General features: G+C 36.2%; 1 protein-coding gene across 3 annotated transcripts; it reads right to left on the reverse strand.

Moving 5' to 3' along the window:
* Positions 1-626: 626 nt before the first annotated feature.
* On the reverse strand, positions 627-12373 carry LOC121317374 (cyclin-C). Of its 3 annotated transcripts, XM_041253233.1 has the most exons (12): positions 12274-12373; positions 11045-11151; positions 9734-9818; positions 9018-9087; positions 8866-8917; positions 6404-6459; positions 5756-5791; positions 5445-5536; positions 4601-4668; positions 3701-3780; positions 3167-3285; positions 627-2913 (listed from the first exon to the last, which is right to left on the reverse strand). In XM_041253233.1, the coding sequence occupies exons 1-12, from the start codon at positions 12303-12305 to the stop codon at positions 2859-2861; spliced, it is 852 nt and encodes a 283-aa protein (XP_041109167.1). In that variant the 5' UTR covers positions 12306-12373; the 3' UTR covers positions 627-2858. The 3 variants fall into 3 exon arrangements, with proteins under 3 accessions (XP_041109167.1, XP_041109166.1, XP_041109168.1); XM_041253232.1 differs by lacking the exon at positions 12274-12373 and having other exon boundaries at positions 11045-12124; XM_041253234.1 differs by lacking the exons at positions 627-2913; positions 12274-12373 and having other exon boundaries at positions 3199-3285; positions 3701-3751; positions 11045-12124.
* Between the last annotated feature and the right edge of the window lie 2725 nt (positions 12374-15098).

Genomic DNA, 15098 nt, shown 5'->3' on the forward strand with positions numbered 1-15098 from the left:
GGGAAATACTGACAGCTTAGTCTGTATTAAAGTGGTATTGCTTTTCCCTTTCCTGAGTCCAGCATTAATCAGGAGGTTGGGATGAATGGGTGAAGCAGGAATTATCAGAAAATAAACATTGAAATAGTTGCATAATACTGGTTGTACTGCATATTATGATTAAGGCTGCATTTTTTCATGGTTGTCACGGATTTCACGATTTCTGTGAAACTTACCCATTGCCAGTAGTTCCCTGTGAAAATTCCCATTTTGAAAGAAACAAGTGTAAATACATATTTAACACTTATAAATAAATACAGTATTGTTTGCCTTATTGACCCAATACCTGTTACGCTGCATTTAATTTGCTTCCATTAAATGATTACACACTAAAGATTACACATTCCAAAGAGCTACAGGATTTCTTTAAAATGTCTTCAAGGAAAGATACCAGCTGCATCAAAGATCAGAAAAAATGCTGCTTAAGATCGCTCTTGTCCAGTACAAGGGGACATTTCAAGTGTCTGTTGTTATTTTAACATTTAAGAAAACAAAGTAATTATTCAATTTAGCATTTACTGTTTTTCACGTAAGCATTTAAATATTTAGGGACATGTGTTGTATAATAACTCTAGAGAATTATCAAGTAAGAATGCGACAACGCAATTTATTCAGATTACATCAATCCCTGAAGCGACACCCTCCTCCTTTTGCATCAAATGAACTTGAAATTTCACAGAAATGCAACATTTTGGTAATCAGTTTTGACAGGTTCCATTTAAAAATAAACATTTTTTATTAAAAAAAGGTTCAATTTAACCTGAACTATACAAAATTAAGCAATAACTATTCATCTACAATGAACAGCAAAAAAAAAAAAGATAAAACATAGGTTTAAGGAATTTTGACCTATAGGCTTTTTTTTTTTTTTTTTTTTTTTACCAGCAGGACTGATAAAAGCTGATGCATTATTGGTGGTGGTGGGTAATCAACAAAAGTAGTGGCAAGTCTAACAATGTTCACCAGAAATGGTTTATGATTTTCAGGTTAGCACAAATATTAGCAAGAGTGCAACACATTAACACGTAGCATTTTTTTTTTTTTAACTTCAGCAGTTATTTTAAAACACCGCTTTCGAAAACCTATCAAAAATCTATACGAATTGATGTGAAGGTTATATTTTAAACAGTTTCACAGTCTATTTAATATTCAAGTTTTAAAATCAGCAGCTAAATGTTAAGGCATTCAAGCTTAGATTTTATAAGTGAAATGGCAGAAGTTAAAATAAAACACATTTCCCGTTTTGGACACTGCAAGCACTGAATTTACTATTGGAAACAGCCCCAACACAGTCAAATTTAAACAAAATGAACACTCACTAACATCTGAGATAACTTCAGACACACTCAGGCTGGCAAGTATAATTATAATAATCATTATTTTTTTTTATGTCTGCATCATAAATATGTATCCATCTCCAGAAAGCTTTAAAGAATATATTGTTATCCTATCCAAAACAGAAAGGGCCCTTAAACTGCAATAATACCCATCAAAATAACCAATCAATACTTTTAAACAATCTATTTATAAAACCAGATTAGCACTTAAATTAAAACCAACACTGTGTTAAGGAAAGTACTATTCTTAGTGACCTGCTTCAAATGGTGTGTTTCTGATACAAGAATCTGGCTTTAGACACACATTAAAGTAACATCTACAGAAAGACCATTGGCTTACAGAAATAACAGAATAGATGTACACTTTATAGATTTACCCAATTAGACCCAGATGTATAATTATATTCTAGATGTACAAGATGTTTATAAAAAATATATAAAAAGGAGTATCCAGACTAAGAGGTTTTGACATGTATCAGATTTTAGGGTGTTGCCAAACTGATTTTTTTTTTTTTTTTAATTTTTGAAGAATTTGTATTTGTAATCAGGATTATTTTTGCTGGTTCAGTTTTATCTGTATGTATGATCAAAATACATTTAACATACACACTGGACATTTGTTATAACAAAAACCTAATTGCAAGTAAAGAAAAGGAAAAAAACCAAAGCAATTCAAACCCCAGTCTGGTGTTTCAAAAAGATAATGTGCGGGGAGTTAAGTAGTTTGCTGGCTGAAAGCGTATGGCTGCTAGTGCAAGCAATGCCTTAAAAAAATCCCCTCTGTTGCATAAGTCTTACATTCTCACACATACAAAGTAAAGTACAGTACCAATTCACACCAAACAAGATGGTGCACTGTTACAGCACATGGAATTATGTCCACAATAACTTAAGTACAGAAGAGTGCTGGAGGTAAAAGGTGAATTTCATCATATTGGAAACTCCTCCACCACCTAAGAATAGGTGTTTTCAGATAATTTTATAACTTAATGCTGCATATTTTACTAGCTTACAACCATTCCTTCAGTTTAGCAATATAGTTGTACAGCACCCAAATCATTGTATACAAACCCATATGAAAAAACACACACAAAAAATGTATTCAATGCACTCACTCCTTTTGCCACTGATTGTACCTAGCAAATTCATTTTGGTATTTAAGGTTTTCATGGTTCCAAGCAGTCATACAAAAGTCTAAGAGGGACACACGACATTGTAAATTCCACTGGGATTTCAGTCATCCACCATATAATCAAAGATGTATAAAAACCTTTGAGTAAATGTAAAATCTGAGATGGTAGCCCAAAAAAAAGAAAAAAAAAAAAAGTTGGCCCATAAACAGGCTTCCAACTTCTTCACCCCTGATATTATTATATATATATATATATATATATATATATATATATATATATATTGCTCCCTGTTTCATATATATTCTGCTCAAATCTCCTTTGTGGTCACAGTCCTCGCTTCCAGAATGTCCTACGATTGATTGTAGGATGAGCTTTGATTTCCATTGGAACTCTGATCAGTCTCACTGTAAAATAACACAGAGTTCAGCACACAAGGAGCAGCACAAGTTGAACGACTCAAATGCATTAAAGGCCTGTTGATATCGAAAAAAAGTAAGTTTGTACAACCTATCAATCAGCCTCAGTCTACAGAAAAATTCTACTTAGCAATATAAGATCTAGGCTGAACAACTGCCAATAACTATTTGGTAGAATATTTTGCTAATACAAAAGACAGACATAATTGACACAGAAGTACAGTAGCAAGTTACAGATCACCTGTTTGGAGGAGGCTTTGGTTTAGGCATCTTGTTGAGAATAGCAGCCATTTCTTTTCTATCATCAAAGTTCTTCCACTGGTCGTACAACTTCAAAATAACTCTGATTATCTCAAGGATCTACATTGATACACATTGCATAATGTTAAAATAAATAAATAAAGGTGTAGGACCAAATCAGTTTTAACATGTTCCTCACACAGATTTTTGTATTTATCATTTTAAGATGCATACTGTAAATCAAATAAAGTACTGTTACAATAAAGATTCTCAACCCGTTACTAACTGTAAATTCTGAATGCAATTTGAAGATATGAAATAAATAACATAAAATATTTGTACTGATTCTTTATATTTCCGTTTGAGTGGTCCTGTTTCTCCAATATTTTCATAATTTCTCTGTAAGTCCTATGTATCTGTTACCTAGTTTTGAGTGTGTAAGAAAGCCTAACTGCCGGGACTGAACAGACATTTCATTCAAATCATGTGGTAATGAGACCTTTCAATCCCCACCTACCCTTTTTTAAAAGCTTACCTTTTCCATGTCCACAGAAAGCTCAGCAAACCACTGCCTTGCATCTTTTTGCTGCACCACACAAGCAACATGTAAGCAGGCTTAAAAATAGAATATGACCAAATTATTAAACTTGCAATTTTACTGGCAAACAGTGTCACATGACCTGATGTGTGTACAGTTTCTGCTTTAGTCAAAGAACTGTTGCCCTTTGACATCTATCAGCAGTCAATATTCAACATAATCTGTTGCACATCAAAACAAACTTCTCTCACAAGACCTGCGGCAGTGTCAGGTGACAAGTGATCCGGGAGTAGTGACAGGAGATGTCCACGCCAGATTTGCAGTACCGTTTCCAGTGGCAAGAAATATGTTTGCATTTTGAAATACTCGGACAGTGGCATAAAAAGGATAACCAGTGCCCAGGCAGTGGACTTCTGTGTGTTTTTTTTTTTTTTTTTAATTTTCTATGGTCAGAAGCTGTGCTTTGGTAATGCCTAGCAGTATTTATTTTTAACCAGTTGAAGTGTTGGTGTCTTGATTCAGACTCATCCAAAATCTCATCGAGTTTGGTTTATATACACACACACAGTAATCTATGTCTATGCCTACTATGTCACTAGTTGTGTTCCACTATAAGCCTCAACTCCAGTCAATAATACATATTGTTTTTACCAGGATTATGTTTTGTAGATCAGTGCTTTAGAATACGGACTGAATCGTCAGATTAGTATGCACCAAAGCAAAACATGTATTTTTTGCCTTGATAAGAAATATTGATGAAAAAAGGTTAAAAACAAAAAATTAAAATCTTGGATTGTCTCATAGAATTTTCATAATTGGAGATGTATTAACTGAAAAAGTATACTCTCATTTGTTTTAAAAGCAGTCAATCCTTTGCTTGTTTTAAGAACGTCTTACCTAGTGCAATCATAAATGGTGGATACAAGAGACAGAGGTCTGTCCTATATGTGTCATTCACAATCCTCCTGCATATGAAAGATGAGACCAAGCAAAAAGTAAAACACTAACTATATACATATCTACAGGACACATCCATTTTAAACATATTTTCATATACTTCCACAGTAGCTTGCTACACATGTACTAATACCTAACTAAACTTATGTGAAGCATATGCATCTCTGACAAAAAGAATAGGCAGCATATCAAATGTGTTTATTTATGGATTTATTTTTTTTTAAATTGATAGGAGGCTAGTCATATGCTCATTAAAATAAAAACATAAATGCAGTTTTCTTTCTATGATTTTTGTTTTATTTTTAAGTGTTCTGTAGTTTAGATGTGGCAGTCTAGTCTTAAGTTTGCACACCCTATCTTCAGCACAAAATGATTTAATTCATGCTGACATTATGGCTGTAGTTTTAAATAACACTAAGAAATATTGTATAAAGTATTTTAATTTAAAATTCTGAAATGAAATACTTTGGAAAACAAATTGTTATAAACTATTTTGTTTTTCTTTTTACATAGGCCTATTTCTTTCTCCATAACTATGTGCATCACTGTAAGAGTGCATGCAACTCCAGTGTTTGTTCCACGCATCCCCTTCCATCATCCTAAATAATATTTAAATGTATTCCAGTTAAATCAAATACATATACAAAGACATGTTTAACATCTATAAGAAGTGTAAAAAGCTTTTTATTATCACATCTCATCTTATAAAAAGGTACTTACAAAAAAAAAGACTTGCTGAAGCAGAAGTGTATTTTTACCACTGAATTCAGAAAAAAAATCCTACCATGCTAGAGGAAGCAACATGTCCTCTTGCCCCATATCCTGTACATACTGGAGAAGAGGTCTATAAGGGTGATACACAATCAAACAGCAATCCTGTGTGGAAATTAAAAGGCAACATTTGTAACATCTTTTTTTTTTTATTTTTATCTTTGATGCAAATACATCCATAGAATAGTATTCCATGTATACATTCAACATAAATATGGACTGCTTAAAATATAACCTGCTTCTCAAAATAGATGTTTTCATCATGTTTTTTTTTTTTTTTTAAGAGTACAGTACTCTTTGCTCTTCAGTCAATACAGTACTCACCATTAGTTCTAATAGATAGAATTCACATTCCAGTATCTAGAAAAGAACAAAATAAATAACTTTTACATTATTATTTGTTTATTCAAGGCGACTTACAGAGACTAGGGTGTGAACTACTGCAGAGTCACTTACAACATCTCACCCGAAAGACAAAGTACAAGGAGGTTAACACTGTTGCTCAGGGTCACACACTCAGTCAGCGGCTGAGCTGGGATTTGAACAGGGAATCTCCTGGTTACAAGCCCTTGTCTTTAACCATTGGACCAAACAGCCTCTATATTCATGAACTCCAATATACAGCAGACTGTCTCCCCTCACCCGCAATAGTCAGCACTCCCACTAAACCACTTAAATACAACACAATATGCAAATGTCAAGTATCACACATCAACAAAATAATTTAATACAGTATTGGAGCTTGCCCAATAACCTCTAAATATATCCTGCGGCATGTAGCAATCTCATTTGACACTGTATACTGTAGAAAAACTTTTCAAATGCAGACAAGTTTACCTTTTCTTCTGTGCAGAACACAGTACTTTAAAGGACAACATTTCTCTTGTGTCCAAGCAGAAAGAAGCAACATCAGTTTAAAGTGCATTTAATATCCATAAAAGCCATTGCAGGCCCTTTTTATTTCATACCTACATGATTCATCCTGTATGGGAATTCCTTTGGGAAGGCATATGAAAATCTAGTTTTTACTGAAAAAAATGGAAAAAAAAGAGCAAGATCCATGAACTCAGCAGAAATATAATCCTAAATATTAGTAGTTACATATTTATTTATTTATTTACTTACTTATTGTCCACTTATTGTGTGAAGTTGTGGTATACATCGAACCATTAGACAAAAAGAGACACTCCACGTTTAAACAGCATTTTGTATATTAATCACATATATGAGGCCACATCTTATTATCCCCTGCTGGAAATGTACACACCTGATGTGTGATATAGTGGAAGCCGGTGTGCATAAATAAATCCTGCCCAGAACCTTCTTTAGAAAAAAAAATGTGTATCGTAATATGAGGCTGTCTACCTGCCTGTGCACGTTACTGAGTGTGCAGTACCCTAATCATTCTTTTGCACATGGTACTGAGAATATCATAATGTGGGGGGAAAAGGGAGGCATTAGGCTGTCTCAATATGTCAAATATAGTTCAGTTCTTCGCTTATTTTTTTTATACTTCGATGTGAAATAAACACATTTTTCAATTGCACCATGTAACAAGGGGAAGTTTTACATGCATGGGTCGTCGCACAGTGCTGCCACTAGGGTTCCAGCAATGGCAGTACTAGTGTCAGATTTAATAAAAAAGAACAAAAAGCTAAAAATAAAAGTTTGTGATACAAGGTCAGCGCTAGCCTCATTAAAAGACACGTCCCGCTCCAGGAACCTACACTACAAAACCCTCTCTATACTGGTTGGGATCACCATCCCTTAAACTAACCTACTGCTTTTGCTCCCGAAGTCCCAGCTGCCCAACCTCTGGGTCTTTATGACAGTCCTGGCTGGGCACAGCAAAAGTACGTTTTGCAATCGAGAGGTTCCATAGTAGTTATCCTGCTGAGTGGACGCTCACCTCCCTGGTGTAAACAAAGTATCCCTCTGTGTAGCATGGCGGTGCAGTCGCCTTGAGCTGTGGCGCAGACACTCTTTAAGCCGCACACAGCCTCTTTGGGCACACCCCCCCAACCAATCCGGACCTCCTGATGAGCTCAGCGTCAATCAAGCCTAGCTGCTCAATTAATTGCTGGTTCCTCTTCTGTTTGGGGGGGGGGGGCAGCGGCTGAGTCGCTGTTATCTCGAACTCAAAGGGACTAAGAAACGGCGCCAGGTGATCCTGAGCAGCGATGTCTGCTTCACCAGGGGAAGTGAAACAGGAGTCTGGGTGGATAACAGGTGGTAACAGGTGTCTGCTGATACTGTGACCTGGGACTCAGGCCCAGTGATGGGAGGTCCAGACACCAAGGTCAGGTATCTGGGAACATGGGTCAAGAGCTCTGACCCACAAGTGCCAGACTGTTGCCCAGGGGTGGTGGTTGGGGCTGTGGTGGAGGCAGTCTCCTCATCACTGGCTGTTGGGACAGGAGCACCTCCTTCAGCCCTCAGACAGGCAACTCCAACTACTCTGGGACACAGTTCCTCCTGTGGCTCTCTGAACGGCAGCTACTCCTGCTAACGCTGGGGATGGCAGCTTCTGTCTTGCCCATGCCTCCATTTGCTCCCTTAGCAGTGCCTCTGGTGGCTGCTGCTGCTCGTCAGCTGGTTCTGCCAGTGCATCCTGGCAACCAATTGCTCTGTGCCTATCCTGCCTTGATCCGCAGGACCACTGACGCCCACCACTACCACCATATGTAACAGGGGGAAGTGTTAAGTGAGTGGGTCGTCAGACACAGAGCATTGGGTGTTGACACGTCGCACAGGCTTGCAGATTTAATACAACACAAGTGCTGCCACTAGGGTTCCAGCAATGGCAGCCCCAGTGTCTGATTTAATAAAACAAACAAAACAAAGCTAAAAACAAAAGTTTGTGACACAAGGTGAGCACTAGCCTCATTAAAAGAGACGTCCTGCTCCAGGAACCTACTACACTACGAAACCCTCTCTTACTGGTTGAGATCACCAGTATAGAGAGGGTTTTGTAGTGTTACTGCTGTTGCTCCCAAAGCCCCGGCTGCCCAACGACTGGGTCTTTATGACAGGTCCTAGTTGGGCAGAGCCTTCACAAGCACAGTCTTGCAGTTGAGGGGTTCCGTAGTATTATACTGCAGAGCACCCCTCTGTGTAACATGGCGACAGACACCCTTTAAGCTGCGGGAAGCCTATCCAGTCACAGCCTCCAACCAATCCAGACCTCCTGATCAGCTCAGCGCCAGGCGAGCCTACCTGCTCAACTGGTTTCCTAGCAACGTGTCCCAGCTGCCCACATCCACGCAAGAACCAGCGACAGGGTTCTCCCTGTCACACACCACGACAGAGAAAAATAAACATCCCCAAATGAAGCTTAATAAACAAAGGGGGCCTATGAGATAGCCAAATCTTTGGTTATCATTCTTTAAAATAAATAGATGCAAGCAAAAAAGTATGAAGATCAGTACACTTACATACAGATGTAGCAGCGGATATCAATCGGGTATTTGAGACAACACCAAATTCCTAAAAAAACAACAGACAGAACATTTGTTGTCAAGTCAGTGCCCTTTTGGACTAATAAATACTGCAATTTCATCAAAGAGTAAACAAAAAATCACAGTACCTCTACTTTGGATGCCAAGAACACACAGGTTGGAGCCATGAGAACCGGATCTATACTTTTAAGTGAATATCTGAAATAACATGCATGTTTAACGTTAACAGAATTAGTAGGTATAGTTCTGATCTTAAAGTTTAATCAAACATACATAAGTAGCTGATTCTTTAGTTAATTTGTAACAATAATTTGTAATACTGTAGAGCATGTGTTCAATACTGCAAGATACGATACCCTGTATTAACCAATCAACTTCTGCCGTGTGCTATTTACACATTCTGCTACCAACTGAACGGTACAGATGGAAACTGATCAATGCACATTTTAGTATGGGTCTAAAATAGTAAATTCAGCTCTTGCAAGATAGACTGGATTCAACTGCAGTTAATTAAAAAAAAAATGTAAAAAATCTGTTTCCTTTTTTAGGTAACAAAATGCACAGTTTAGCAACGTTCAAAAAAAGAAAACAAGGAGATAAATATCACTGTAAATTGCCAATACTTATTACAGTGCTTTGTTTTGCAAGAATTTTAACTGATTTTCTTTGTTTAACGACTCCGAGACTGGATATTGGAACCACTTACATCAGATATGACAGGTTCTACTGTATAATCAAACGCTCACATAATCTTCACCAAAAACCTAACTATAGGTAAACACATAAGTTAACAAAACTGTCTTCAGTGTTTTTAGTACAGTAACTTTGTACAAATATGTCTTACCTGGCATAGAATCTCTTAAAGTATACAGTAGCAGTTGCTATAACCTGTTGTCTAAGCTTCAGGTGTTCTCCTAAAGCTTGAATAACTGTGGGTGAAATGTTTATCATCAGTTTATTCAATATAGTTAATGTAGTAGATTTGTAACACTGGCATTACTCGATTTGTATGACTGGGTGGGTTCATTTATACCAGATCCCAGAGTGAAGTTCTCTACAGGTATATACATTAATGCTGGGACAAATAACCGAATATTCGAACGAATATTTTTTTTTTTTACATGTATTCGGACACAAAAATCAGATGTTCGTATTTGCTACAAATTACAAAAAAAGATGCACACACAGGGGCCACAGCCATGCCCCCTGCTATGCTGTCTCTGCCTGTGTTCAGAGCAAAATAATGGCTTTTACCGGTGCTTAAGTTAAATTGATTTTCCTTCCAAATACAATATAATTTTGAGTTTAAATAAATTCACTCTGCAAATATTTTCAGATTATGTATTTTCAGAATAATTATTATTGTGTCTAGGCAGAATCAAGTTACTACTACAGTAAAAGCTGAAATAGTTTAAAGTTACAAAGTCTCATTTACACACTTCTCCTAAAACTAACACGATTTGTTGCATGTCACCATATATACAGTACCATGAAAAAGTATTTGCCTCATCTGATTTTCTACATTTTTGCTTATATGACACTGAAGGTTACCAGATCTACAACCAAAATGTAATATTAGATAAAAGGGACCCTGAGTGAACAAACAAAAAATTGATTCTTATTTATTAAAGAAAGTTATGCAACACCAAATGCCCCTGTGTGAAAAAGGAAATCACCCCCTTAGACTCAATAACTGGCTACGCTACCTTTAGCAGAAATAACTGCAACCAAACACTTCCTGTAGTTATTGATTAGCATCTCACAGCGTAGTGGAGGAATTTTAGCCCACGCCTTCATGCAGAACTGCTTAAACTCAGTGACATTTATGGGTTTTCAAGCATAAACTACTCATTTCAGGTCCTGCCACAACATCAACATGGGGCAAATACTTTTTCACGGCACTGTAATATACATACATACATACATATATATATATATATATATATATATATATATGTGTGTGTGTGTGTGTGTTGGAAATAGTGATATTTTGAAATGTCACTGTCCTGGTCACAAAAGCAAAGTTTGTGGGGAATAATAGCCAATTTCTATACTTTTGAGGCATAAGCAATTAGGAAATAACACTTACTACCCAGGAACAAAAATTGTGTTACATAGTGTTATCAATCAAGGTAATTTGGTAGCACAGTTTTACCATTGGCAAAAAAAATCTGCAATTTCCAATATTCTTCTTCTGCCAAAAACTTCAGGTCCTTCTGGCGTTCTTTTATCAAATCCTGTTTGTCAAGGATCCACTGCAAACTAAAAAGGACCAGCAATATCATCAAGTGGCATTCAAACATGATACAATCCTTATTTTCCCCAGTTTGGTTAACTGTTAAAACATTGTCTAATGTAGCATTATCGTTCAGCATTGTGCTTATATCAATAGATCCCCACAATCATGCTCCATTTTACTCTAAAACAGGCGTTAATATCTTATCATTCTGCCACATTCATTTTACAGACTGGAAACCAGGAAAGCAACTACATTATTCAACTTGAAAATCTAGCTACCCTGCAATGCTGGCACAGCACTTTCTTTTCCAGTCATGTACACTATCATATTTTACAAGCTTGCTGGATTTTACTCAAACATGGCGCCTGGGCATGAATACAATAATTCTTCTTTCCTCAATTGTTCTGTGTTACTCTTAGTATGTTCTGGTGCCATATTGAAATTTGAAAGGTGTTACAGCCTAAAAGCACGTACCTGTATGGCAAAAAATGAAATATGAAAATAAATACAATACATATATCTATGAGATGGTATAACGTAATTTCTAAAAACATAATAAAGCGTCTTTACATGTAAGTTCTGTACCAGAGCTGTAAGTGAAATGCCCCCTTTTATGGTAAATACACTTGAATGAAGTGGAAAACAATTGAATGCAGTGGAAAGCAAATTGTCAGTCAAAAATAAAGACCTGAAATATCAACACAAGCATAATCTGCATCCAAACCAGTAATTAACAGGATCAAGCCACCCATTTGTGAATGACACACTCTTCTTTTACTGCTACTATATATATAGCTTATTTTTTTAATATATGAGTTGCAATAAAAGCTACCGCGGTAGTACACAGTATGCTACTGATACTGTACTCCCCACCCCCCAGGTACATTTCAATCTTAGACTCAATAGATCCATAACAAATTTCAATAAACACTCAATTCTGATTTGAATACAGTAAATCATAAAATGTACCGTAGGCCCAGCATAATAACATATTTACTTTCAACACACACACACACACACACACACACACACACACACACACACACACACACACACACACACACACACACATATATATATATATATATATATATATATATATATATATATATATATATATATATATATTCGGGAAGTTTACTTACTAGTGTGAGCTCTGCCAGAAGTTCCCTGCCATGATGTAGAAAATAAAAGCTTTTTTGTTAGCACAGTATCTGTGATAACAACAAAGCTCATTCGACTTGGTGTGCACCCATCTAATCGTTCCCGCCCAAAAACAAGCACTGCAAGAAAGTTGGTCCTGGGTACCTGGCTGGGCAGCAACAAAAAAAGCTGCATGATTTGGATTTGTACAGTTAATTATTTTTACGGCCAGACAAAGTAAAATATTTTATTTAAATTTTTCGTTCTTTTATGCTAGAAGGGATTTTTACATAAAACCAATAAAGTTTAAGGAAAAACTGTCTTCAAATTTGAAAAGTCAATTCCCTCCAGATGCTAAAAACAGTGTATATATTCCTGAAATTTTAGCCATGGTAAATAATAAGTGGCGGCTGGTGACCGAACAAATGGGGAGGCAGAAAAAAGGCAGAGGGCTTGGCGTCCCCATAATCCCCCAGCAAGCAGTATAATCTTATTATTGTATTCTGACTGACAGCACTTTTCATATTATTATTATTATTATTATTATTATTATTATTATTATTATTATTTGGAAGACGCCTTTCTCCAAGGTGAACTAGGATGCAACAAGTTAGGATTACAACAAGTTATATCTACAATTACATATTAGTAGTGCAATAGTGCAAGGATAGTGCATCAGCTGAAGAACCAGTAACATGGTGTGTAGGGGTGGATCACGACATGTGCAAGCACAGTCTAAGCAGGTTTTACCCCCATTCAGCTGTTAAATGCATTTTCTCCACTAGCCAACAGAGAAAAGAAAACAGTAGCCCATCATAGTTTCTTATAATATACTTAATTGTTACACACTGTAACTAATGTATGTTTAAAAATGCACTGTATACAACATAAATATTTAGCATTTAGATTTCAAGACCATGCCACTAACAAACTTTGCATATGATATTTTCTAAAGAAAGTGTATGAAGGCAGGAAAAAGGCAGGCAAAAAAAATTCAAACACGTCCTATTGACTTAATTTGCCAAACTTAGATAGCTGATATTCTTACCCTTTTGTTTAATCTGACACTTTTGATAATAATAGAACATAACAAGAGTGGCCATCTGTGTTAGAATTGGCAGACATACTCCTTCTCTCAATATCCTCAATGTCATGTAGATGCGCCAAAATCATATTTAATGGATAATCATCCTCTCCAATTATTTCTATTTTAAGTGGGATCCAAATTATATCCTTATCGTCCAGAAACACTGTGTGCTTTATCCTTGTGTACAAATAAGATTAGGTTTAATTCTTATCATTAGTCATCTATTTTTTTTTAAAACTGTTAATACAAAACTTATTATAGGTTGTACCCATAGGTTGTATGTTATTATACCCTTGCTTCAACCTTCTCCACATGCATCCCAATATTACAGGTGCCATTCAATTCTTTCAACCGATCTTGGGAACAATACATTATTCTCACCCATCTCACACATCCATCCTCACTAATAGCACTCATCCAAATACCATCTTTCTACTATTCTTGTGGAGGGTCTACTAAACTTTACTAACCCATTTCCTTGTAATATCCCCATGTTAATTAAATTACCAGTTCTATTATGCAGATCAGAATCTCTAAAAACTGGATCTATAATTCCAAAAATTATCACTATACGCTGAATATGTACTAAAATAGTACATTCATGCCCAATCAACTATTTGTAACACATTGGGAGCCATTCATTTTCTCCATACACAATTGCACAAAGCTTCTTTACATCTTGTATATGATACCCAATCATTTTTGTATAACACACTATTGCTAACCAACTGTTACAAATAACATTACTGTTAATTTCCCTACATTCACTTTAGACACATTCAACACTACAGTAAATCTGTATGTCCAGAGTAGGTGACGATATTATCACATTTCAGGCATTGGTTCCTGAGCAGAACATCAGTTTTCAATGGTCCCGTTGTCTGAGAGTGAACAGTTCTCTATGGTCAGCTGCACATTCCTGCTCCCAGTTGCCAGCTTGATTCCCCCCTTGTCCTGTTCATTTCATCGCCATCAGAATCAGCCTGCAAGAAATCAAGTGCAGTATTAATTCTTTTGCGAACATCTGATTTCACTCGGACCACAATCGGGCCGTCCTTGACTTTCCTTTATCATCTAGGAATGCATACTCTCATGTTGCAGTTTGTACCAGAAAAAGAACACCTACTGCTTAACTCAGTTACCTGTTTTGTCATATAAGGCTATTAATTTTCAAGATTGCTGTTGAAGAAGTGTGAGCTCCTCTTTTTTCTTAACGACAAACAGCCATCTCCAAGCACATCACCCATGCTTGAAAAAGAAAACTCAAGTTACTATCTTTTTATTTTACTTATGAATAACAATAGTCACCATCAGGTGGTGGTGTGTAACAAGTGTTGTATACCCAGTAGTACCAATTTCCTATGTACCCTGGCTACAAAGTGTGTACCCTTTATCACTCTCTACTGATAAGGAATACCCCATTACCTTTACTGTTATAGCAGCTGTGCTGTTTTTAATTGTGAACATATTAATTCAATTTAAGAAGGCATCTATAATTACCAGTATATTTTGTACCCCCACACCCCCTTTCTTTCTGGAGGACAGAATATAAAATATTAGTTTGCAACCACTAGGTGATACCCATAAATGTGTTCAAAAATGTTTTGCAACTAAAGCCAACTCACTGAAATCAAGACAGGCTTCCCTGTACTTGAAATTTCACAAAAGAAAAAAAAAACTTTAAAAGAGAAAAAAACTAAACTTCACATCTCTTTTTTTTTTTTTTTGGCAAGATGCCAA

The sequence above is a fragment of the Polyodon spathula genome, chromosome 6 (assembly GCF_017654505.1).
Source record: "Polyodon spathula isolate WHYD16114869_AA chromosome 6, ASM1765450v1, whole genome shotgun sequence".
Lineage (NCBI taxonomy): Eukaryota > Metazoa > Chordata > Actinopteri > Acipenseriformes > Polyodontidae > Polyodon > Polyodon spathula.